The sequence below is a fragment of the Capricornis sumatraensis genome, chromosome 2 (assembly GCF_032405125.1).
Source record: "Capricornis sumatraensis isolate serow.1 chromosome 2, serow.2, whole genome shotgun sequence".
NCBI classification, from domain to species: Eukaryota; Metazoa; Chordata; class Mammalia; order Artiodactyla; family Bovidae; genus Capricornis; species Capricornis sumatraensis.
In genome coordinates this window covers 10,137,263-10,163,652 of record NC_091070.1, presented here as the reverse complement: position 1 = coordinate 10,163,652, position 26,390 = coordinate 10,137,263, and the positions used below count along the sequence as shown (strand labels likewise).

At 42.0% G+C, this 26,390-nt stretch overlaps 1 protein-coding gene across 1 annotated transcript in view; it reads right to left on the bottom strand.

Moving 5' to 3' along the window:
* Positions 1-5,301: 5,301 nt before the first annotated feature.
* The window catches only part of SEL1L (SEL1L adaptor subunit of SYVN1 ubiquitin ligase), a 59,179-nt gene continuing 38,090 nt past the window's right edge, over positions 5,302-26,390 (bottom strand). Inside the window, exons 12-21 of the mRNA XM_068966461.1 lie at positions 25,878-25,946; positions 24,408-24,485; positions 23,229-23,291; positions 21,836-21,923; positions 21,374-21,522; positions 20,382-20,547; positions 18,547-18,621; positions 17,416-17,588; positions 12,907-13,035; positions 5,302-9,495 (exon numbers count right to left, since the gene is read on the bottom strand). Of these exons, the coding sequence (XP_068822562.1) occupies positions 9,286-9,495; positions 12,907-13,035; positions 17,416-17,588; positions 18,547-18,621; positions 20,382-20,547; positions 21,374-21,522; positions 21,836-21,923; positions 23,229-23,291; positions 24,408-24,485; positions 25,878-25,946 (1,200 nt within the window). The 3' untranslated portion in view covers positions 5,302-9,285. The remainder of the gene's footprint in view (positions 9,496-12,906; positions 13,036-17,415; positions 17,589-18,546; positions 18,622-20,381; positions 20,548-21,373; positions 21,523-21,835; positions 21,924-23,228; positions 23,292-24,407; positions 24,486-25,877; positions 25,947-26,390) is intronic.

Sequence of the window (26,390 nt, the reverse complement as noted above, 5' to 3'; positions counted from 1 at the left end):
AGCATCAATTCTTTGGTGCTCAGCTTTCTTTATAGTCCAACTCTCACATCCACACATGACCACTGGAAAAACCATAGCCTTGACTAGACAGACCTTTGTTGGCAAAGTAATGTCTCTGCTTTTTAACATGCTGTCTAGGTTGGTCATAACTTTCCTTCCAAAGAGCAAGCGGCTTTTAAATTCATGGCTGCAGTCACCATCTGCAGTGATTTTGGAGCCCCCCAAAATAAAGTCTCTGTTTCCATTGTTTCCCCATTTATTTGCCGTGGAGTGATGGGACTGGATGCCATGATCTTAGTTTTCTGAATGTTGAGTTTTAAGCCAACTCAAAGATGTACCAAACTGACTGCTGTGTCAGGCATCGTGCCAAGCTCTGGGCGCCCACCAGTGAATAAGACAGAGATGGTGTCTGTTCTCTAGGGATTTACCAACAGGGAGACCAAGATTGAACAGTGTGAGTAATCAATAAGAAGTGCTATAAAGACAACACGGGGTGCCTAACAGATGCACCTGATTTAATGCAGAGGAAAGTGGGCTGGGACCAGGGGCAGAGGAAGGCAGGCAGCGTGGAGACCTGAACAGCCCTGCCGGGATGAGCACAGCACATGCACACGCGCCTCCACTAGCTTTCATGACTCTTTGACTAGTTCAGCTATTTCAGGTAAATGGCCGTGGGAGGTCTTATTCTAAATTTATACACAGGTTGTGGTGGTGACAGTTGGGGTTAACTTAGAAGCACGGAACTCATTGGAAACCACTTTGGTCTTCAAAAGTTCCTGGAGGCCATTTTCAATTTTTTCTTTTCTTTTTTAGTTAGAGGATAAGTACTTTACAATATTGACAGTCCCTTGGACAGCAAGGAGATCCAACCAGTCCATCCTAGAGGAAATTAGTCCTGAATATTCATTGGAAGGACTGATGCTGAAGCTGAAACTCCAATACTTTGGCCACCTGATTCAAAGAACCGACTCATTTGAAAAGACCCTGATGCTGGGAAAGATTGAAGGCAGGAGGAGAAGGGGACGACAGAAGATGAGATGGTTGGATGGCATAACCGAGGCAATACACATGAGTTTGAGTAAACTCCAGGAGTTGGTGATGGACAGGGAGGCCTGACGTGCTGCAGTCCACGGGGTCCCAAAGAGTCGGACACGACTGAGTGACTGAACTGAACTGGACAATGTTGTGGTGATCTCTGCCACACCTCAACATGAATCGGCCACAGGTATACATATGTCCCTTCCCTCTTGAACCCCCTCCCACCTCCCTCCTCATCCCACCCTGCTAGGTGGTCACAGAGCACCAGCTTCTGACAGGTTCCCAACGACATACATCAGACTCCCCCTGGCTATCTATTTTTATCCGTTTTACACGTGGTAATGTATCTGTTGGGCTTCCCTGGCAGCTCCTGCAATGCAGGAGATGTGAGTTTGATTCCTGGGTTGGGAAGATCCCCTGGAGGAGGGTGTGGCAACCCACCCCAGTATTCTTGTCTGGAGAATCCCATGGACAGAGGAGCCTGGCGGGCTACCGTCCAAGGGTCACAAAAAGTCAGACACGACTGAAGTGACTTAGCATGCCACATCCAGGGAAAAGCCTGTGCGACAATGAAGACCCAGCATAGCCAAACATAAATAAATACATACAATTATAAAAAAAATAACCAGCCTACCAGTGAATTAAATGACCCTTTGACATTGTTCATTTGCTCCTTCTCTGACCTTACTAGACTGAGTCTGGAAACGCTGATCATTTGTGCCCATTGAATCAGCTACCCCATTCCTTGTGGGCAAAATCTCCAGTTGATATGGGCAAAATTTGCCCATCCCATCAAGATTCAAACAGATCCTGCAAAACTTCGCTCCAGAATTAATCGAGATCTTATATAAATAAAGAAGCCCCTCAAGGCATAAAGCCCATAACAGAAGATTGCAAGACTCAAGGCTGCATAATCCACCCTCCTGACCCTTGTAATGCTCTGCTCTCCTCGGGTGTCTTCACGGGAAGACAGCATTCACTTGCTGAAGCTTTCAGTCTCAAAGGAACCTAAGGTCCCGCAGAGAAAAACTGCAGTTTGCTCAAACCCAGGTTTGATATTTAGGGCATCTGATCTTAGAACAAAACGCACACTTATATCTAGATGGACTTCATGGTCACCTGTTCTCCAGAAACCCAAACTGAATGCTAAATGTGAGGCGTTTTCTCAGGCTGGTTGGTTCTTGAAAACATTCCTCTTCAGTTGCTTTCGGCATTGAAGACCTCCAAGGGCTGGCAAGACCTGTATGAACACCCAGGGCCACCAACCTCACCATATAGTGAGTGGTCTGCCCAAGGCCACCCAGTCACTGTGAGGACCAGAGGCCAGGCCAGATCTCTCCTCTCCCTTGCTGTGGTGCCCTTCCTTTCTCCCTTTGCATATCAGGGCCATTCAGTGGAGGCTGGACTGACCACTAATCTTCTACGAAAGGCTCAGGCAGCTCAGGAGGGTCAAGGGGAGAGCCCAGCCACAGGCCATGGAGGTTGAGTGGGGGTCTGTCCCATTTATCATCGTGACTCAGCCACTGGATAATGACTCGTGATTAAAATGCCCCTTTCATTGGTGACATAGGTCTAATGGGGGCAGTGCAGATTTTCTGTGGCTAAGGTTGGCCTTTCATCCCAGTTCACAGGCCTTTCTTCGATTTCACTGCTCTCAGATTAAGCAGTATTAACTTGTTCCTAAACTTACTCTACCGCACTGGGAGAGAGCTATGAGATTCCTTCTTTGGTTTAGTGAACTTGAGGACAAAAAACATTGCCTGTGTGGTTTTGATTACTTTTAAGTCTTAAACGAGTGATGAAATATAAATACCAACGAACACGTTTAAGGCTTCCTGAAGTACTTTTTTTTTGCCCTTGAAATAACAGAGGCTGTTGTTCACAGCTCCGGGGTGGACAGTTCCATTAACAGCACTGTCTTCATCTGGAGTCAAATTAGGGGCTGCAGGGAAAACAGTGTGCTCTTCTCACCTGTCCCGGCAGTAAATTTCCACGCAGTGTGCACGATGCTACCAAAGAGCATTGTCTAAATGGTATGCAAAGGAAAACAAATGTGGAGGCTGAAAACATTCAAGTAAATTCTGTACTAGTACCTAAGAGACACAAGACCAACTGGGGGGGCTCCCTTTACTACTCCCCCTCCCTTGCACGATCAGCATTAGTTTCTATTTGTTTTAAAAAAAAGATTTCATTTAGAACAACAACAAAAAATTCAACTAATCAAATTTTCTTAAGGGGGAAAAAATATAGGCAAGGCATGGGTGAAGAATGGGGAAACCCAGAGGCACAAGCTCTGAAACCAACAGCTGTGCTTTAACATCTTGAAATAAATCTGTTTCCGGGAACAGAGGTTTCTGTTGTTCCCATTTAAATCCTGAATCACATAAAACTCGACAACCACTTTATTTTTCAAAGTCAGAATCCTTGTTTAGGATACTTAAATCTCATATCTGGTATGTGAAAGGCTTAGGAGAAATTCTTTTCAATCCTGAGAGGCTAAATAAGAGAGTTGTATTAGGTGGCAGAGAGAGGGCAAAAGGAAACTGGATTGAACAAAACCTGAAAATATTTAGATGAATGTTCTTGGGTCAATTAACTGACCACATTCTACTCAACTTATATGAGAAAAAAAAACCATGTGGGATTTTTATAAATTGGATTTAACACATAATTCAGCATTAGCAATAGGTCCTGTTTAGAATAAATTAATCCAGATGGAAAACATTTGGCCACTAGGAAAACCAGTTTTGCTCAAAATGTAATCCTAACAATAAATCAGAAGGTTGGCAGAATTTTCAGGGTCCCATAAGGTTGTTCAGCCCGACGGCTTTCTAAACAGTGGTGGAAATGACGTTGGAAGAAATATACGAGACCTGTAACATGGAAGCACCTCTCCTTTTGAACTGGTAAACTCAAAAACTCGTTTTATTTTTCCCTTGACTCTTCAAGTGATTTGCAAAACATTCAAAAAGTAAAAAAATCCTTCCCCCCACCCCCGTTTCTACTACAGAAACTATTTGTAGTTTCTTACTTGCATATATTCACGTATACATCATGACACAGTATAAGCAAATTCCAGGGTTAGTGTGGCCAATCAAAATTAGTGTCATACAAGTGAAAGGGAGAGGCTGTTTCTCACCAAGCTGCATCCAGTGAAGCCCCAGGACTCATTTTAATGACTTGTCAGAAAGGGGTTAACTGGTAAACAGGCATCACACCCAACGCCAGGCTGAATGAACACACTACTGACGTTACAGTTGATGTACAACTTCCTCACGACTTTGATTTCAGTCAGTCAGTCAAGGTCATCAAGGTCATCAGCCGACTGTCTTCCCAGAAGTAAAATCTGAGGCGTAACTTCTCACCTGCCACAGTTTGCATCATCCAGACTTTTTTTTTAAAGGATCTGCTGCTTCTAAGCTTAACAATTTAGCTCACTTTCTTTCGGGTTGGCTGCGAGGACGTTAGGGCTGTATCTGCAGCCCAGCTCTAAGATGGATCTCTGGACAATGTTCACTCCTGATTTAACACTGTTTTCTCCTTTGTTTCCCCTTTACTGAGCTCTGACTTATCCTGTGTACATTCCTTTGTGTTGTACGGTATGTTGCTGCTGCTGCTAAGTCGCTTCAGTCGTGTCCGACTCTGTGCAACCCCATAGAAGGCAGCCCACCAGGCTCCCCCGTCCCTGGGATTCTCCAGGCAAGAACACTGGAGTGGGTTGCCATTTCCTTCTCCAATGCATGAAAGTGAAAAGGGAAAGTGAAGTCGCTCAGTCGAGTCCGACTCTTAGTGACCCCGTGGACTGCAGCCCACCAGGCTCCTCCGTCCCTGGGATTTTCCAGGCAAGAGTACTGGAGTGGGGTGCCATGCAGCTCTGTAAAAACCTTCTGCAAAAAGGCAATGCCTAAACACACTTTAGCTGATTTACTAAAATCAGGATTAAAGTGAACCACGCTGACTATCACAGGCCAACTCAGGCCCAAGACCTCAGTGATTTAAGCATGGAAATGCTTCTTGGCAAGTACATATTCTCTGTGCTCTGGAGGATAATACTCAACTTACAGAAATCTTAATTTCAACAGTTAAAAGTAAATTTAAGATGGATTCAAAGCACCCCCAATGAATGCTTTTCCAGAAGCTTCTGAAAATCCAAAGGGTTCATTAAAAAATTGAATCATTCAGGTTTTTAAAAAAGTCTGTGTGGAGTAGTGCCTGGCCATGGTACATGATTAGCATACAGGATAACCAGAGGTGGAATCTTTATTTCACAAGTTTCAAGATACAGTACAAAACGAATCTGTACATCTCTCTATTAACAGGATTTGTTTACACAATTATATTACACTTCACCAGCCTTTATACTGAATTTAATTAAATACAAAATAAATTTACAAAAAGTCTACCATGGTGTTCTTTCCAATGTCAGTTTATGGTCTTTTAAAATGTCTCCTAAATATCAACAGTGGTTATACCTTGATCGTATCAAATGTTATTTTTTTTTCTTTTAAATCAAAGAGAACAGTGTCATCTTATAATTCCAAACAGGAAAACTGGTGCTGTGAGATGACTCTACATATAACCAAGACATCCATGCACACATAGGATTTTCACTTGTGCAAATCATTTTTACGTGGAATATTTTCAATCTTCTTGAAATACCAAGTGGAAGGAGAAATTTAGCTTCTTTTAACTACACATTTAAAAGTCGGGTAGTGCCTCAGACAGTACGGTATTCAGAAAGTTCATATTTTCACTTATATCTGAGACCAATGACTGATGAAAAATACTTTCATGAAAATAGAAGTTCTTTTTGCTTTATTTCTTGCACAGTGGTAGTCATAATATTGTATAACATATAATTAAATTCACTTTTAAAACAAACAGTAGCTGTTCTTAGGGTAAATGTAGCCCATGCTCCTTTTCTTGGTAAGTAAGGGGGCTGTTTAACAGCTGAAGCACTTTTGTTTTGAAATGTGCATGTGAAATGTTAATCCAAACCTCTGAATAAGGTGTTTGCAGATGTAGCTAGACACTATAATACACATGCTACATACATGAAGACCCGTGGTCTTCATTTATAGGCTTGCATGCATACTTCCAAAACACTGGTTTGAAGAACATGAGGAGCCAAGAAAGGAGTGGAAAGAAAACAAAAGCTCATACAAAATTCTTGAGTTTCCTGGAGGCAACAGCAGCTCCTTAAATAAAGCAACAGATCATGGGCAGAAGTTTCTACAACTTCCCAGGGATACAGAGATACAATGGCTTAGCAGTAAAACTCTCACAAATTAACCGCGTATGCAGAAGGGGAACACATCCTCAACAGTATTAGGATTAATGATCCCAAGTTAATCTCCTTTAAGTGCTAAATCATTTTGGAAAAAAAAGAAACTTTCTGATTTATTTTTCTGTGTCATTGAATAGGAACTAAAAACAAGGTAAGCCTTACCCAGAAAACAGAAACAAAAGCTCCAAGAACAAAAAGGGAAAAAAAAACACAGAAGAACAATAGCAAACCCCAAACACCAATGCCACCTTCGTAGCAGAAAACAAAAAGCTAAAGAGTCCCTAGACTCTGGAACGGCTGACTAACCAACAGACCAAACGCACAAGAGAACGGGAGCTGACTAAAAGTCCTACCGTTGCTGCCTCAGAAGGCAGAAGACAGCCTCTCACAGGGACGGGGAGAGCTGGGCTACCGCGGAGAGGTGGAGCCACTCTACCTGCTAACTCTAAATCCTAACGTTAAAACTCCTGAATCCTGGAGTTGGTTTAATGTCACTGACATTAACTAGCTTGAGTTACTGTCATTGTATTCAAATGGATGCCATTTGATTAGGTTAAGTATTGAGCGTTATTTTAGGAGAAACCCAGTTCCTATTTGTTTAGGTATCAGGTCCCTTGTACAGACCAAGGAAGGGAGCCAAGATTTCGAGACAAGTCTTTGAATGAAGTCACAGGAACTAAGCTCTTTTAGGTTTACCGTTCAAACTGCCAGTAGCAAATGAGCCAGGGTGAAACAGGAGGTGGACAAAGGCCAGCAGAAAAAGACCAATGTGGAAGATGGATAAAAAGGACAAGGGCAAGAGGCACGCCAACAGGAAGCCTGTCATCGCCTGGAGAACAGGCCGGGCCTTTCCCTTCTGCCTCGGGGTAGAGCGCACTGTTGAAGAATTGTCTTTTTGGAAGTACTAAGAGGGAAGGAAAGATAAAAAGACAAGAATACTGCTAAAGGAGAAATTAGGTGGATGGCAGAAAAACATGGAAGTTTAGTTGTTAAACGTTTACATAAACTGAAACTGTTTCTTTGAAATGGAGAGGGGCCGTGACGGTGGATCATACTTATTTTGAAGGGTGGGGAGAAGAGGCAGAGGGGAAGACACGACCATCCTGTACCAAATGCACGCAAATCTCTCATGTACAACAGTGAACAGTAGTCTCAGTATTTACATGAGCTGCCCAAAGCGACACTACAGTTCTGAGGGTAAAATGTCCTACCTTTCAGATCTGCATTTACACACGTGGTTCTCGCTCTGACCACCTCTTCAGGTTTAGAAGCAATTATCCAGGAGGAAAGTTTGCTCACCAGGTTTCTCGTAATACTCTACACACACACACACACACACACACACACACACACAAAAGCACACAACTTCACATTTAGAGCCCTCAGCTTCTTTACGGACTGATTAGACCTAGTTCTAAATACAATCCCCACTTCAAAAACCAAAGTTTTACAAGTCTACAGGTAAGGAACTCTTCAAGTTTTCTGGCACATGAGGGGTTATGGAAAGAGTATAAAGATTAATAGAAACAGACGGAGGTCAGCAAGTGCAGAAAGCCTGCTCAGACGCTACGCGGGTCTCAGATTGGATACAGGCTGGCGACCGCTGCCATCCAACTGTAAAAAGGAGTATGAGTTTGGCTGAAGTTTTTCACTCGTGTATGTGATGTTCTCAGTGTTCTTTGTTGGTGCCGTGGTGGCTGTTCTCTGTACTCCTTAAGCAGACAGTTCTGAAGTGTAACAGCCTTGCTTTTCCTCCTGTTAACAGTGGGATGGTGGTGAAACATGGTAGCTACACAAGTGGTTGATTTTCTCCCGTTACATCAAGCTGCAGAAACAAAAATCTATCTGAACAAAGAGGCTTTAGTAGCTTTCTTCAACCACTGATTTTAATGCATCTCTGACTCTCTAGAGTTTTAGTATTGTAATGGTAGTTTCTGTCTGCCATAGCCTGGCAAGGATATTTCACATTTAAAGAGTTCAGTAGGATCGTCTGTTCTTTTGCAGTAAGAAATGCAAAGTGTTAATAAAATGAATCCTGGCAACAAATGCGGGAAAAGTGTGTCTGTGATCCTGGTACCCCACCCAGAGTCCTTCAATATTGCTTTCTAATTCTCCCATTCAGTCCAGCCTCTGGCTTCAGATAAAGGCTCTGCATACTTGTAACAAACAAGCAAATTACACTGAGTAGGTGGGACAAGTTCATGTGTTAGCTCAAGGAGTCAGTTCACAAAGTTTTCTATATACTCCACTCCAAGGAAATGAAGTTCACATAAAACTCTTTAACAAGGCCTTTCAGTCTTTGAAGGAGAGAAGTACGGTATAAAGTATGACAGTCAATCACCGATAATAAGAAACCGCCCAACCTTCCCTTTTAAAGGAACAAATATGCTGAATATGTATACTTGCATATGGACTGATCAAAGTTCCTTGGTTATCACAGTTCTGAAACACTGGGAGGACTTTTTTTTTTTTCCCTTAACTTAAAAGGCAAGTTCTATTTTCAGACTTTCAAACATGTTAAGGTTAAATTTGCAACTAACTGGGTTTTCCTTTTTTCATTGATCAGTTCTAGTGTCAATGCATAAGACCTTCAAGACGGCTGACAGAACTTATGCACACTGAAAGAGTGACCGAAGGGACCCAAGAAAGATAGCTGGACACAGTGGACATGACCACTGTGAGTGTCTTGCAAATGTTTCCGGGGTCAAAAAAGGGGGGCGGGGGAAGCCACTGAGAGCTGTTATTCCGTACGGCACTGAAACAGACATTCAACTTAGCTTAGGTAAGAGTTACTTATCCCTGAAAATAAAGGCATCAGATTCCAAGCAGCTTTAGGAATTCAACGCTTCCTTGTGCCTCTTCCAGGAGGTGGCGACCACTGATCCAAAGTCCTACATCGAATGCAAGCGTTCTCAGCAAACCCTTTCCTTGTCTGTCATCCATCGGGGAGACGCAGGGGGTTACTGCGGCGGCGGCTGCTCTGGGGGCCCCTCCTGCTGCGGCGGGGCCGGCCGTGGCCCCGGGGGCCTGGGGACAGGCATGTCCTGGTGCTGCCGCTGCCTGTAGGCGATTACTGTTCCCAACAGCAACGCGATGATGGTCATGAGGTAAAGGTCCCACTCAGGTCCCAAGAGCTGGTCCATATCAAGTTGGGTGAATATGTCTCGAATCTTAGTGAGAATAACACAAAAATCGTTATGATCACTGAAATGTAAAGCTAGGAAAGTTACCTCACAAATTAAGAGATAAATACAGAATTTATTGAAACAATTGGTTTTAGTAATATTCTGCAATGTCTTTTTTAGAAAAAAGATTTTACTATAAAAACTACCATATGACCCAGCAGTTCCACTGTTGGCTATTTATCTGAAAAAAACAAAAACACTTAATTCTGAAAGATACATGCACTCCGATGATCATAGTAGCATAATTCATAATTGCCAAGATATGGAAGCAACCTAAGGGTCCATCAATTGGTGAGTGAAGATGTGGGGAATATACACCATGGAATATTATTACTCAGCCATAAAGAGAGTGAAATTTTGCCATCTGTAGCAACATGGATGGACTTGGAAGGCATTATGCTAAGTGAAATAAGTCGGAGAGAAGGACAAATACTGTATGATATCACTGATATGTGGTATCTGAAAAATTTACAAACTAGTGAATATAACAAAAAAGAAGCAGGCTCAGATAGAGAGAGCAAAGTAGTGGTTACCCACCAGGAGAAGGAGTAGGAGGGGCAACATAGAGGTCTGGGATGAAGAGACACAGACTGTTATGTACAACATAAGCTACAACACGGAGAATATAGCCACTAACGAATAATAACCGTACATGGAGTGCAATCTACAAAAATGACGAATCACTGTATTGTATACCTGTAACTCCAGAGTACTGCACATCAACTGTACTTCAGTAAGAAAATAACTAAGAATTAAAGCCCACCAGACTTTAACAAAGTGAACAATCTAATAAAATTAAGGACTAGACAAAACAAAACAATCAGTTCAACTGAGAAAATGAAAGGCACTCGGGTTTGATCTCTGGGGCAGAAAGATCCCCTGGAGAAGGGAATGGGAACCTACTCCAGTATTCCTGCCTGGAGAATTCCATGGTCAGAGGAGCCTGGCGGCTAAGTCCACGGGATCGCAAGGAGTCGGACACGACTGAGTGACTGAACATCAACAAGTATCTTACAGGACTCCTTCCCATCAGTAACTTAACGCGCTAACTTCCAACCATTTTTCAGAGGAAATATCTGAAACAAACACTGGGGAGGACGGAGGACGGGGCTGGGGAAGCAGTGTCTGGGCACAACTATGACCCGTTTCCAGTGATGACTCACTTGCTACTGAAACGCTTCTTCTCATGACGGCAGGGCTATTTTACTACGGTTGTCCATGTACTGTAACTGCAGGTGTTAGTTTCAAAGGTTTCATATGAATCATAGTTAGATTCATATGTTTAATAGCTGCACAAATAATGCTTTTTAATTAGGATTTAACTATAATTGTGGAGAAGGCAATGGCACCCCACTCCAGTACTCTTGCCTGGAAAATCCCATGGGCAGAGGAGCCTGGTGTGCTGCAGTCCATGGGGTCGCTAAGAGTCGGATACGACTGAGCGATTTCACTTTCCCTTTTCACTTTCATGCACTGGAGAAGGAAATGGCAACCCACTCCAGTGCTCCTGCCTGTAGAGTCCCAGGGACGGGGGAGCCTGGTAGGCTGCTGTCTATGGGGTCGCACAGAGTCAGACACAACTGAAGTGACTTAGCAGCAGCAGTAACTATAATTGACTGCTAAAACTGAACTTTAAAATTATGTTCTTTGTATATCATATTTTAATGTTGCTTAAGATATTCCCGGTATTTTCTGACTGCTACTTACCCACCAAGAAGAAAGGAAATATGGGGCGTAATCCTTTATGTTTAAATAAAACTACATTTAAAAGGTCCCCATAATATACATTTGTAGGTATAGAACCTAATTTTTTCTGGAAAAAAATTATAAGAAACTAATAGTTTCCTGGGGTAGGACCTACAATAGGAGACTCTGTTTTTCTGTACTGTTTGACTTTCTTACCATCAGTACTTCTTACTCCTTTTGCAGGGAAGGTGGGAGAATATCCAGGTAGTAAGATTATGGGGCATCTTACTGTTTTCCTATACCTTGGGGTAAAACATAACTTATTATGGAGTATTACACGACCAAATCCTAGACTGTGCTCAATACTGATAATTAGGTAAATATAAATAATAATGTAATACACATGTAATCAATAGTTTAGCTGAAATAGTCCTGAGAGAGAAAGAGCCGGTGGCCACACTGTTAGCTTTTCAGTGGAAGGAACAAAGATACTTTGAATTACTGACAGCAGAGCGCACAGCGTACCTGGCTCATGCTACCGAACAATCATACATTGATTACGAGTGTAAAAGCAGAGGACAGGACAGACGCCAGCACCTTCAGCCCTCAGCAGCCCTATACGTGGAGAACCTTGGTGCATCAGCTAGGGCTGCAAAACGAATTTCGTCTTCTGGATGCTGAAGCAGCAAGGCCTCGATCTACACATGTTAACACCGAGTGAAGCCCCTTTTGGAATCCAACGGTGAAAGGGTGCGTCAACTCGTCCTGAAAGGTGCCAACTAAAGGTTGACATCATCCCTTTCTGGCCTGGAGTGAATTAAAGCTAAACAGCCCTTCTTTCTGCATACCTTTTAGGACTTTCAGAGTTAAATGCTGCACCAGTGAATCCATCATGAGGGATGATAGGTACAGTAAGCAAAACAGACAGCTGGAGAACCCTAGAGCACTGTGCTGGAAACTAAGCTGGTAGCTGTGAAGAGAATGGGTAACCCACCCACCTCCTAGCAAGATCTACCATTGAGCACATTTAAATAATTCTAGGTATTTTTAGCAAACACTTCTGGTACTGTTTTTAACATGTTTCACTAGCAGAAGAATCTGAAGTACAACAGCCTGGGCAAGCTCTCAGGTTCTACTTTTTCCCATGTTTTAAGTTCTCTTTTTAAGTGGTTAGTCTGAGTCACTGCCAGGCAGTCATCTGAGTAAATGCTTTTGAGTTTAGTTAACTACTATTTCAAGTTGTCATGGGTTAGTCTCAGATTTCCCTAACCAGAAAACATCTGCACAGATGAAAAACGCACTAGCAATGGGCGTGCACGCATGCACAGTCACTTGGTCATGTCTGACTCTTTGCGACCCCATGGACTGTAGCCCGCCAGGCTCCTCTGTCCATGGATGTCCCAGGCAAGAATACTGGTGCGGCTTGCCACTTCCTATTGCAAGGGATCTTCCCGACCCAAGGTTCGAACCCGCGTCTCTTGCTTCTCCTGCATCAGCAGGCGTGTTCTTCATTGCTGTGCCACTTGGGACGCCCTTTAGCACTGGGAACCACTGTCACACGCCACCTGGCAACTGTAAATGCTCTGTGGCACCCTCATCCCTCACCTGATGTGGTCCCTTTATCCAGGAAGAAGGGACTGAGCAAAACCAAACCTGTGGGTTGAGGTTACAGCCTGTGTATTTTAATTAGAAGAGTCGTGGACCACTTACATTTGTTTCCCGTATGTACTGCAAGAAATGGACAACACCCAACTTGCAGAGTGCGAGGAAGACTGGTACTTGTGCATCGGGGCTGGCTTCGGCTGCCATGTCATAAAAACGCTTTGCAAGGTGAATATCCTGTAACAGAGGTAATAAGCCAAGATTCATTTCTTGTTAAAGTAAAAATAATTACTATTTACATGTTCGGAAAGTTTATTTTACCTTTCAAGTTTCATTTTAAAATTTCCCTTACTGAAAGAAAGACTCAAGCTTTGAATTAGGTAAAATTTCTTTTAATTATCTAACTACTTACTTTTGAAGAATTTAATGGAAAAAATTTAAAAGGTAACCTGTATGTCCCTGACCTGACATCCCCTTTGCTGGACATAGTTATATATAATGTCTGTGCATAACACTGTTAACCCAGAGACTTCCGGGGTGACCTGTAGGTCTCAAGTTAATTTTTCCTCCTTATAAACCAGTCAGTGTAAGGAATCTCTGGTTTCTGTCTGGAGTAGAGATTTTTATACTGGGGTGGACATACTCAAAAGTTTCCTAAGGGGTGTTAGGGGTTTCTCAATCCTCTCTTTCCCTGTCTTAGACGTATTTCTGTAAAGGGGGAAACAAATTATTACTAACTTTGGCCCAGATGAGGGTGCTCTGCCTTCAGATAAATGGTAGAATGGGATGGTGTGAGTTGCAAAAATCTCATTTAACAACCTCACTTCTCTCATGCCCTGAATATTGTCAAAGAAAACTAAATTCGTAGGTAAGAATTCCATGAGACACGGTAAAGAAAGACTAAACGCTAAGACTGACTTTTTCTGCACATTTAAATAGAAGCAGTTACTTTCAGCTCTTCTCTGTACTTGTCCCTAGGCGAGTTGTTAGTTAAAAAGAAGAGCACCTTCAAACAAAAGTGACAGGATGGTGAGTGTCTTTGATTTTTTTAAAAAAATAACACATTTTACTTGCACGGTCATATTTTTCAAGATCACGCATCAAACTTTATGTGATCCATGGACTCTGTGTGGATGATTCGATAGAGAAATTAAATCTTATCCATCAAATCCTGAATTATTTATTCCAATTATCACCAATCCTCATCTTGTTTAATACTTAAATTTTTCTATCTATACTGGATGCTGGATTGGTTAGTTTTTAGAGTATGAAATCTCTCATTTATTTAAAAAATAGAAAACTAATAGGAAAAGGTGATCATAATGTCTTATTAAAACTAATGGAATGCCTTAAAAAATTAGGAATAAAACCACCACATGACCCAGCAATCCCACTCTTATGCGTATACCCTGAGGAAACCAAAACTGAAAAAGACATATGCACTCCAATGTTCACTGCAGCACTACTTACAACAGCTAGAGCATGGAGCAACCCAGACGCCTACCGGCAGATGAATGGATAAAGAAGTCGTGGTACACATACACAGTGGAATATTACTCAGCCATAAAAAGGAACATATTTGAGTCAGTTCTAATGGGGTGGGTGAGTCTAGAGCCTATTTTACAGAGAGAAGTAAGTCAGAAAGAGAAAGATAAATATCATATATACTAATGCATAGACACGGGATCTAGAAAGACGGTACGGAAGAATTTATTTGCAGGGCAGCAATGAAGAAACAGACATAGAGAACAGACTTATGGATAAGGGGAGAGGGGAGGAGAGGGTGAGATGTATGGAGAGAGTAACATGGAAACTTACATTACCATATGTAAAACAGATAAACAATGGGAATTTGTTGTATGTCTCAGGGAACTCAAACAGGGGCTCTGTACCAACCATGGGGTGGGATGGGAAGGGAGATGGGAGGGAGGGTCAAGAGGGAGGGGACATATGTGTACCTATGGCTGACTCATGCTGAGGTTTAACAGAAAACAGAATTCTTGTAAAGCAATTATCCTTCAATTAAAAATAAATAAATTAAAAAAAATTATGGATCCCAGCAGTCTCTCCCTTAACTCTAATCAAAGGAATACTATGCATTTCATCAGTCTTTATTCGTAAGAATTTGCATAAGCTTTGTATAACATTACAAATTAAATTTGTATAACATTACAAATTAAATTATGATGCAAAAAGCATTAATTTTCTTGTTGTACAGCTTATTATACAAACAGATTTTTTTTAATTAAGAGTTTTATTACTTTAATTCTGATTGTCTTTGCAAATTATTACTAAATGTGTAAAAACCACAACTTACGTGTGATCTTTTTAGGCATCAAACCCATTAATTTTATTTGAATTAACAAAGTCAGGCCTTCTGATAGAAACCGAGTCAGATTTGGCTGACTGGTTTGACAGGGCAAGGAGGCTTCAACAGGTGTGCTACTCAGTAGACTGTCCATGAACTGAATACACAGCCTGCAGCTCCGGATTCTTGATAAAACTATATTCAACATCTAATGTTCATATAAATGTATCAAAACTTACACATTGGAAATAAAATATTCAAATTCAATAAAGTAAGCACTTTGACAAAAAAGCAGTGCATTAACAAACTGAAATGAACCACCTTCTTTTAAGCACAAACGGTCTCTAGGACACTGAATGAGTAGGAGTATCACTAGTTCCTTGATCAGCCCTGGACAAGCCTTTCAGGTGTGACTCCCAGAAACTGAGAAAGTGTTGAGCCCAGTGACCAGGGAGCACCTCTTTCTGCAAGTCTCTAGTTTCTAATTTGTTGTTTTCAACAGAACTGAAGGGGCGACCTACCCAAGTTATCCAGTGATGGATCCTTAGAAATAACTTTGATGACAGATTAATCTGGTTTTTGGCATATGTTACAGACTAAATGTTTATATTATCCCAATATTTGTATGTGAAACTATGCCCTAAGGTATGAAGATGTGAGGGCTTTGAGAGGTTATCGGGGTTGGGTGAGGTCCTAAGGGGATAGTACTCATGAAAGGAATTAACGTCCTCATCAGAATCCTCAACAAGCTTGCTGCTTCTTTCTCCCTCTTTCCTCATGAGAGGCCACAGAGAGGAGAGGGCCTTCACCAGACACCAAACCTACAGGCACCCTGGCCTTCAACTTCCCAGCCTCCAGAAATGGGAGAAATAAAGGCCTGTTGCTTAAGCCACTGCTCCGTGGCACTGTTTCAGAGCCCACACTGACCAAGAGAGCCCAGCACTCTGTTATTGCTGCTGCTGCTAAGTCGCTTCAGTCGTGTCTGACTCTGTGCGACCCCATAGACGGCAGCCCACCAGGCTCCCCCGTCCCTGGGATTCTCCAGGCAAGAACACTGGAGTGGGTTGCCATTTCCTTCTCCAATGCATGAAAGTGAAAAGGGAAAGTGAAGTCACTCAGTCGTGTCCGACTCCTAGCGACCCCATGGACTGCAGCCCACCAGGCTCCTTCACCCACGGGATTTTCCAGGCAAGAGTACTGGAGTGGGGTGCCATTGCCTTCTCCGCACAGCACTCTAAAGCCATTTAAAGAACCAAGAACCTTGCTACAGAATTCTTCCCATTCCCATGTATGTACTTATGTGAACGAGGTTCCACTCACATATTTATAAAATGGAAAACAGAATGCTAAATCTATTCCACAATACTTAGAATAATTTTTTAAAATGCTCTATTCATCTCAAAGATGCATTCTAAATATTAGAGAAAGTAAAATTTTATAAAATCATGAGTTTGATAAGATCGATAGTATATTCATAATTGACTATGATAATAATATCCCACTAATTTTTCTCAACACAGCCTACAATCACAGGAAATAAAATTCAAATTCGAATTTACATACTTTTTGTTTCAGATAAGCATGACAGAGTGATCAGTATATTACACTGGTATATAACTTTTGGGAATAATGGACTAAAATATAAATTCAGGGAGAAAAGTAAAAGATACAATTTTTATTAACAAATTTGCCATGCTTTTTTCAAAAAGTTAATAATGAGGGTATCAAATTATTTTGGGATTTAAAGTAATTTAGTCATTCCATTTATAAAAATTTTAGTATTTAAAATAGCTAGAACTTAAGACTCTTTGAAACTTAGGAGAAATTTTAAATTTCAAATTAAAAATGTATAAGAGGATATGTTTTTCAAAGTTATTTTAACACAGGCAGAAACTTGCATGACCACAGGTCTAAAGAACATTAGACTTCAGTAGGAAAGTGTAAGAGTGAGAATAAGTTCATCAGTAGCAAACATTTTAATTCATTTCAAAATAATTTAGAAATGACAGAATTTGGCTGTTGATGGACAGTTTCTCAAACAGGAGTTAACAGCAGAGGCAGCGATGGTTTTCCACTTTTCTGGATCTGTCTTTGGCCTAATACCCTAAATACAACAGTGCAGCTATCATTACATACATATGCTTGAGGGTGAGGGAGGTGCCGGGAACTCTTTCGAAATACTACAAGACTGGCTTCTAACTTAGCACCTAAAATGTGAGCACACTCCAAAGGAAGCCTATTTCCTATAAAAATGAAGATGCTTTCCCCCAGATCAAAACGACAGCATGCACACATCTGGTCGCGCCCACCTGTTTAATGCCCAGCCCCTTCTCATGCATGTAGCCCAGGTTAAACATGGCCTGTGCGCTGTGCTGCTGCTCAGACGCTAGACGGTAGTGAATAAACGCCGTCTCGTAATCCACGTCCGTGCCGAAGCCATAGAAGTGGTAGTCTCCAAGCTTGATTCTAGCCACAGTGTAGCCTGAAAGAGCGGGTAAATGTAAAACTGCCCATCAGAAACTGTGTTTAAAGCAGATGAAACTTATTTCTCCTCTTGCTAACACGCTTCCATAAAATAGAATGTTAATTTGTAACACACGCGTGCATGTGCGTGCTTCGTCATGTCCAGCTCTTTGTGGCCCCATGGACTGTAACCTGCCAGCCTCCGCGGTCCTTGGGATTTTCCAGGCAAGAATACAGGAGTGGGTTGCCATTTCCTGCTCCAGGGGACCTTCCCGACCCAAGGACAGAACTCGAGTCTCCTGCGTTGGCAGGTGGGTTCTTTCTCACTAGCGCCACCTGGGAAGTCCATCTTATAACACACGAACTTTATAGCAATTTCTTCAGCCAAGCTACAAATTCAGTAAACAATTTAAATCAGAAGAGCTGGGCTTCTGAAGAAGGCTTTTTAATAGTCAGGGAGAGGCAAACAAAGTGGGTGTAATCTCTATTTCACTAACAATACTCTTCAAATGACCATTGTATTCTGCTGTGTCATTTAACATTTTATATAGGTCAACTGGAGCACTGTATAGGAGAACAGATGGGCAGATAACATTGGGAGTAGTATGCACGAAAAAGAAATAGTCAAACAAAACAGTGGGGAAAGGCTGAAATCTTACGTTTTACACCTATGTTCTATTAGACACTTTATTCAATCGTCATTTTACACAACACACTAGACTCAAGCTAAAAATTAGAGTAAAGCATAGAATGATATAAATGTCCAGTATAAAGATCCTGTAGTTCAATTTAAAAACCTGGGATTAGAACTCATTCTAAGAATGAATACCAATCAGGCAAACAAGTTAAGCAACAGTATCTCTGTTTAAAGTCACGAATAATATGATCTAATCCTTATTATGGAAGATAAAAACAAAGATACAATAAAGAAAGGCCCCCAGGTTAAACTCTTCTTCTACAACTAACCAACCACTCACCCTGTGAGGCGGCCCGGTTCCAGTGAAGCAAAGCTCTGGGATAAGTTTCATTCTCACCTACGATGGTCGCTTCTCCTGCAAGGAAAATGAAACACAAACCAGGCGTTTAAGGAAAGGCACTAGAGTTTTAGGCTTCATCTGCAAACCAGGGTGGATACGTGCAGCATAACTTAAATAAGAAATGGGATATAAAATATTAAATGAAAAAGTTATTGAAATTAAACAAGTATTGGAATAAAATACTGAGTTCAAAGGAATCATTGCATTCAGGACAACACTGCTTCCCGAGGCATGTTTTAACCACAGAATTAATAATGAGACTAACTTACTGAACCACTCAGCTCAGCCGCTCAGTCATGTGTGACTCTGCGACCCCGTGGACTGCAACACGCCAGACCTCCCTGTCCATCACCAACTCCTGGAGTTTACTCAAACTCATGTCCATCGAGTCGGTGATGCCTTCAAACCATCTCATCCTCTGTCGTCCCCTTCTTCTCCTGCTTTCAACCTTTCCCAGCATCAGGGTCTTTTCAAATGAGTCAGTTCTTTGCATCAGGTGGCCAAAATATTGGAGTTTCAGCTTCAACATCAGTCCTTCCAATGAACATTCAGGACTGAATTCCTTTAGGATTGACTGGTTTGATCTCCATGCAGTCCAAGGGACTCTCGAGAGTCTCCTTCAACACCACAGTTCAAAAGCATCAATTCTTCGGCGCTCAGCATTTTTTACAGTCCAATTCTCACATCCATACGTGACTACTGGAAAAAATATGGCTTTGACTAGATGGACCTTTGTCGGCAAAGTAACGTCTCTGCTTTTTAATATGCTGTCTAGGTTGGTCATAGCTTTTCTTTCAAAGAGCAAGCTTCTTTTAATTTCATGGCTGCAGTCACCATCTGCAGTGATTTTAGAGGCCCCCAAAATAAAGTCTGTCCTGGTTTCCATTGTTTCCCCATCTATTTCCCATGAAGTGATAGGACCGGATGCCATAATCTTAGTTTTCTTAATATTGAGCCAGTTTTTTCACTTTCGTCAAGAGGCTCTTTAGTTTCTTTTCACTTTCTGCCATAAGGGTGGTGTCATCTGCATATCTGAGGTTACTGATATTTCTCCCTGCAATCTTGATTCCAGCTTGTGCTTCATCCAGTCTGACATTTCACACTGAACCACTAGGAATCTATATGCCACTGGAAAAACAATATTTTTGTATTTGCTGTAGTTTGAAAAATGTATTTAACTGAAAGCAGTTAATTTTATGATCAATGTTGGATCTATTTCTAGTGACAACTCCATAAAACTCACTTTGATGGCTTAGAGATCTGAGGTAAAATAACTTGAGCATGTGGGCTGTTCAGTTCAATAAAGAAATATCTTTGTGACTTTTCTGTTTAAACAAGTTAACTTGATGTCTTAAATTTAATGCTTTTGAACTGTGGTGTTGGAGAAGACTCTTGAGTGTCCCTTGGACAACAAGGAGATCCAACCAGTCCATCCTAAAGGAGATCAGTCCTGGGTGTTCATTGGAAGGACTGATGTTGAAGCTGAAACTCCAATACTTTTGCCACCTGATGCGAAGAACTGATTCATTGGAAAAGACCTTGATGCTGGGAAAGATTGAAGGCGGGAGAAGGGGACGACGGAGGATGAGATGGTTGGATGGCATCACCGACTCAATGGGCCTGAGTCTGAGTAAACTCCAGGAGTTGGTGATGGACGAGGCCTGGCGTGCTGCAGTCCATGGGATAGCAAAGAGTTGGACATGACTGAGCGACTGAACTGATCCTGACATGCACCCTGTGTTCCAACCCCCAGGCAGGACGGGAGTGGGCCTTACTCTGGTCGAGGATGAAGGCTGCGTTGCTTTGCGCCACCTCGTAGCCCTGCTCGGCCAGCAGGAGGTACTGGATCACAGCGGCGTTGTAGTCCCCGTCCTTGTAGCTGTTGTAAGCAGTCATGAGCCGCTCAGACCACCGGCCCCGTTCACACACATTCTTAAACAACTGTGAGGACAGGAAAAAAGAGAGGTGCGTCAGAAATCATTTTTTGCACATTGGCTACAAGCAATTGTTAAGCTTGCTGTCTGAATCTCTGGCAATTTTATTAAAAAATATATATATACATATATAAATCTGGGATACTAATTTGAACAGTAGCTCACTCACTCCTCCTGTGAGGGGCCACCCTCTTATGAGGTAAGTCCCAGTAACAGCTCCACTTTACGAGGAAGGAAACTGAAGCATAGAGAGGTTTAGAAACTTTGTGTGTGCATGCTGTCCTGTCCACCTCCTTGCGACCCCAGGGACTGTAGCCCGCCAGGCTCCTCTGTCCATGGGATTCTCCAGGCAAGAATGCTGGAGTGGGTTGCCCTTGCCTTCTCCAGGGGATCTTCCCAACCCAGGGATCGGACTCATGTCTCTTGCATTAGCAGGTGGATTCTTTACCACTGTGCCACCTGGGAAGCCCTTAGAAACTGTGCTAAGTGTTTAACAATGTTCCTCTGAGGTGCCAATCATGAGAAAGCTAAAGAGGAAAGGCTCCAGCTAGGAGATATTAGGATTCCCCCTGCAACATTCGTTTAACACACGCTTTTTGTGCTATGTCTCAGATACTGTCTGAGGTGCCAGAGAGACAATAATATCCACGCTTATAAAGGCTGATTCCAGGGGGACAGACAAACTGAATCAGTAAGTGCGACAGTCAGAGCCTTCCCTCAGTGTCTCAGTGCTAGTCGGCCGAGTCTGCCTCTGCTCTAGAAGAAACCATACAAAGAGAACCAGAATCAGAACAGCAGACTCTCCTCCCGGGCAAGCACAGAAGCGCCCGTACCTCCACTGCAGTGTGACATGATCGCATCACACCAGTGCCGCTGGCATGCATCTGAGCCAGGTTGTAGAAAGCCAAGATATGGCCTCCCTGGGAAGCTAAGTTAAAATACTTCAAGGCTTGTTTGTAATCCCTCTTGACTCCAATGCCGTCTGTAAGGAAAATCACATGAGAGGTCAGGAACAGTGTTAAGAGTGATTTAGTTAAAGCATCAGAGAAGCCTTACTTAGGAATAAAACTAAATGAAACTCAGAATTCTTACTCCAGAATGATGTGAATCTTATTAATATAGACTTACACATTAACACAGATTAATATATTCTACAGGGCAATACAAGATGTGCACAAATTATTGACTTGGGAGGACATTAATCAGATAGAAACTCAATAGCTCTCACTTCCGTATCAGAGTGACATCTAGAGGAAAACAGGGAATTTAGATTCGGAGTATCCATCATTACTTACTATAGTACATGGAGCCAAGCTGCAGCTGCCCATCCACCCAGCCTTGTTCAGCAGCTTTCTGGAAATACTTCAGTGCCAAATCATAATTCTGGAGAAAAAGAGGTCACATGATCACATGATGAGAAGGCTCGAAAAGCTGACATATTCTGAAGTCAGGAGATTCATTCATAAAAAGAATTCACAAAGCACACAATATTCCTGAAGTCATTAAAAGATTTTCTTTTTAATAATACACAGATGGTAATATTTTTTAAGTCATGGTGGATTAACATTTAAGACAGTGAAGAAAAACAAATACATTATTTTGTGAAAGAACTTGTATGTCTGCTCTCAGAAAGCATAAGCAACACTACTAAAACAGCAGACCAAAAATTAAGAAACAGTCACAGCTTTTCTATTAATCAACAAACCCTTTTAAACCTCAATTTTTAAACATTAAATAAGAAAAATTATTCTCTCCTTATTAGTTCCTCCCTGAACAGCTTATCAAACATCATTATCATATTTCAAATATCATGCACAGCCCCAGAGAAAAAGAAACAAATGACACTCCTGGATTCTACTATCCTAAAATGACTAGAAGGAAATCAAAATGAGACCACAGCCCCGTCTTTCATGTTAGGGAATGTCTACAGACTAGAATTCTCTACCGAGCTCTTAGTTTGGGCCCAAATTAAAATAATACATGGCTTGGGAGATCGTACAGAGGTGGGGATGGTGATGAGGATCCAGGGCCTCCAGAGTGAGCAAGAAGCGCAGAGGAACGAGGCGCAGTGGCCCCGGAAAACCTGGACGGCCCCGAGGAGGAGAGAGTCCAGGGAGGCAGAACCAGCGCCATGTGGGCCGACACGGAGGAGGTCACTGCTGAGCCGTGCAGAGCAGTGACAGGAGGTGGAAGCCTGACTGCTGAGAGCTGAGGGGTGAATGGCAGCAGCTCACGGAGTTCCTTCTCTGGAGAGACCTGGACTGCAGGAAAGGGCTGGAAAGGAGAGCAGTGGCAGCTAGAAGGGCAAGGGGCAGTGCAGAGAGCTTTCCTCCTTCTACACGACAGGACTTGAGAATTTTCTTAGGCCTGAGTGAAGACACGGCCTGGAGATACTGAAGCCTGAGAGGGATGGGAGAGTCAGTGAGGCGAAGAGCAGAGATGGAAGCATGAGAAACAGTTTCACGCCCTGAGAAGGCACCAGAGACACAGCCGTGCCAAGAAGGCTGCTGCTACGGTGGGACGGGGTGAGGGCTGGCAGGGAACCCAACCCAAGAAAGAATGGCCCAGGTTGAGCTCTGGTTACAAACGGAACAGCCTCACCTGGGACTGGGAGTTAGTTAAGGAACACTTCCCTACGTCACCAGCTGACTGCTTGTTGAAGTCAGAACGTTAGGACTGAAAACTTACAACTTGAACTCCTCTCCCGTAGAGGTAAGCCATTCCAAGCCCACTCTGTCCAACTGGGTTGCCCTGCCAACCAGACCAAAATGAAAGGATTCATTAAAAAAAAAAAGGCAAGAAAAAGTGACTGCAAGAGAAATAATTTTAAGCATATTCAAAACATGTCTTAGTATGTTTTTCAATTCAGAACAGAATTTCCTCCTTCCCGTCAGACTACACAGGAAACTGAGTTTTGGAGACCTAACATTCAATATTTGCTGAAAAACAGTTAAGAGTAAATTCACTTAGAATTAAATTTTGGTGACTTACCTTATGACTATCTGGCTCACAAATCTGTTATATGAAACATGACTGATATGTTTAATCTTTCCAACATTAAAAGTAGGTCACTTTTTTTTTTGGGGGGGGGGTGGTTTTCCACTGGTAACCTCCCAGCCCAACAAAGAAGATGCTGCCACAGGGCAGAATCAACACACTGAGATCAGTGGCAAGGGTATGCTTAAGGTTGTTGGACTGTTGTGGAACAAAGACAATCACTGCTTTGAGACCTTGAAGAAAAAATCTAGTATTCACCTGAAACTCAGAAGGACAGAAGCATCTTTAAAACAAGTGTCACAGTGCCCCTTCAGGAAAAACTTAACTGTCGTTTGGGACAACACGTACTAGTCATACTAGTACAACTAGTAGTAGTAATACCAGTTACCAACATGTTCTAGTTGACAGAGAGGTACGTGTGTACACTGGCGTCGGAGGGTCTTAAATACTCAACAGGCAGCTTTCTCGGGGCCAAAGAAAGTCTAACTTGTGTGTTATAATGATCAAAACTAGTCAGTGAAGCTTTAAACCTCAAGTTGCAATACAAAGAGGGTAAATTATATAACTCCCAGTTCTTTTACTAAAATCATTATTTCCCTGGCCAGGAAACTTCTCAGTAAAATTGAAACAGACTTAATATTCAATGATCTGGTCCCTAATACACACATACACACACCCACACACATATGTATATAGCTTTTTATTGAGAAGGTTTCTTCCTAATCCATTCATCCAAATGAATCATATTAACATAAGCACTTCCAATAATTTATGGAATAAGTTGATGATGATTAATTCCTTTAAAAACTTATCTCTTAAAATAACAGGAATATGGCACACATTTCAATACAATGAGTCAAGAAGGCTTACCATGTCAGCAGCCTTTTTAAAGTAGTGAAGGGCTGTCTCGTTACTCTGAGGTACAATATCACTTCCTTCTGAATACATCTAGAAAACAGACAGACCCTAATTTCAATATGAGCTGTAACCTTCTCAGCAATTACATTTTTCCCCTACCTCATCTCAAGATTTCATGAAATCTTTCAACAAACTGTTATAGTTTCCCACAGGATATTTTAGAATTAAAAGCAAAATCTTAAAGGTAGATATTTTTAATATATTCTTGGTCATGTCAAATTTACGACTTATCTATAATCACGACTCATAAAATCAGTGCACTGATCAATCTCAGGAGGAGTAATCTTAAACCCCAAGATAAATCTTTCTTCTCACGCTGACCAAGGGCAGTCAAACGGTCAATCAGTGGTCTGGAGTAAGTGACCGCATGAGGAGAAGGAGAGCCGAGAGCAGTGTCGCCCGCTGCTTTCCCCATAATAGATGCAAGGACGGTCTTAAGTTCAGGAAAAGAGGTAACTCGAAAAGTTATTTTAAAAGGTTTCAACACAGAATGATTACAGAGCACCAGGTATGGGACCTGATAAAAGGGCCAAGAGAAAGGAAGACTGAATGACCGGTAGTACTGTTTTTATCCATGTGTATATTGGGGAAATAAGGAAAGGAAATCTTTTTTTGAGATAGGGGAAATCAGAAATTCAGAACAAGAATCGAGAGAGCTGAAAAGAAAAGTTGTTAAATGCTAACAAAAATAGATGGGTGATACAAATTTCTACACTGTAATAGTTAGAACATCTAAATGTAAAGTTCTCAGGCCCCAAATGACCAGTTGTGATCGTGCGGCAAATACTGATGAGATCTTTCTCTTTGTAAAGGCTTCTGAGACATATTCTAGCTGAGCCTCCTAACCCTAGGACTTGGCCAAAGGTGAAAAGGTCCATTGGTTTACACTGTGTTAGTGTTCAAAATAATGAAAAAGGAAGTGGTGAGAACATGCCGTGACATATGGAATCTGTTCATTAGTCTCTAGACTTAAATGTTTCCTTGTCTGAGAAAAGAACTGCACTGAGAAGTGGGTGATGCTATCATATTTAAGACATTAAATAAGGTCTGCAGATAAATTTCAACAAACTCTAATTGTCTCGATTCAACATGGAAGTAAACAGGCAATTATGACAGACTTAGCAAAAAACAGTACAACATCAAGAATAGATCCCTTACTACTGCATATCATATACCAAAAGTAGGGCTGCAGATAGTGACAATTAGCTTCAGTGGAGAATTAACATCCTGATAAACAAATGCTATGTTCCCTCTAAGTTACTTAAGAAAATGTCTCAGGGTAGCACTTAAGATATAATATGCCTGTATTGGAAATTTTATCTCCAGCTTATTTTTGTTAAATTGTAGATGATGAATACCATATGTGCTTACTAGGTGAATACCTCTTGCTATCAAAGAAAATGTTCACAGGATGTACAGTACCTTTCCCAAGAAGGCCATGGCATGGGAATTGCCAGCATTGGCTGCTAAATTGAAGTAGTCAAATGCTCTCTGTGAGAAGGAATTTATGAAAAGAATCAGTTATTAATAGAATCTGCCCTTGGCTTTTAACCAAAATAATTACTTCAGAAACATTAAAAAGAAAAAAAAATCTTGTTACACTGAAGCATACAAGTTGAAGTAAATGGCAAGGCAATGTTTGCTGGTTGCCGCAGGCGCCCCCAGTCCCTCTGGCAGCCAATCCAGCCCCCAGTCCTGTTTCCTTCGCCACCGAGCACACCTGGAGCGCATCCACGACCCTCCCTCCCCACGGCTCCAGTCGAAGCGGGCTTCTTTCCTGGCGGAACCTCTGCAAAGCGCCCCTCCCTGATCTTTCTGCTTTCATTGCTGGGGTCACCCAAAGCGACTGCGCTTAAGCCTCAACAGGGTGGACCTTGCAGCTCCTTGAAGCGCTGTAAGGAACAGATCAGACCCTTTATCTCAGCACGGTTGACC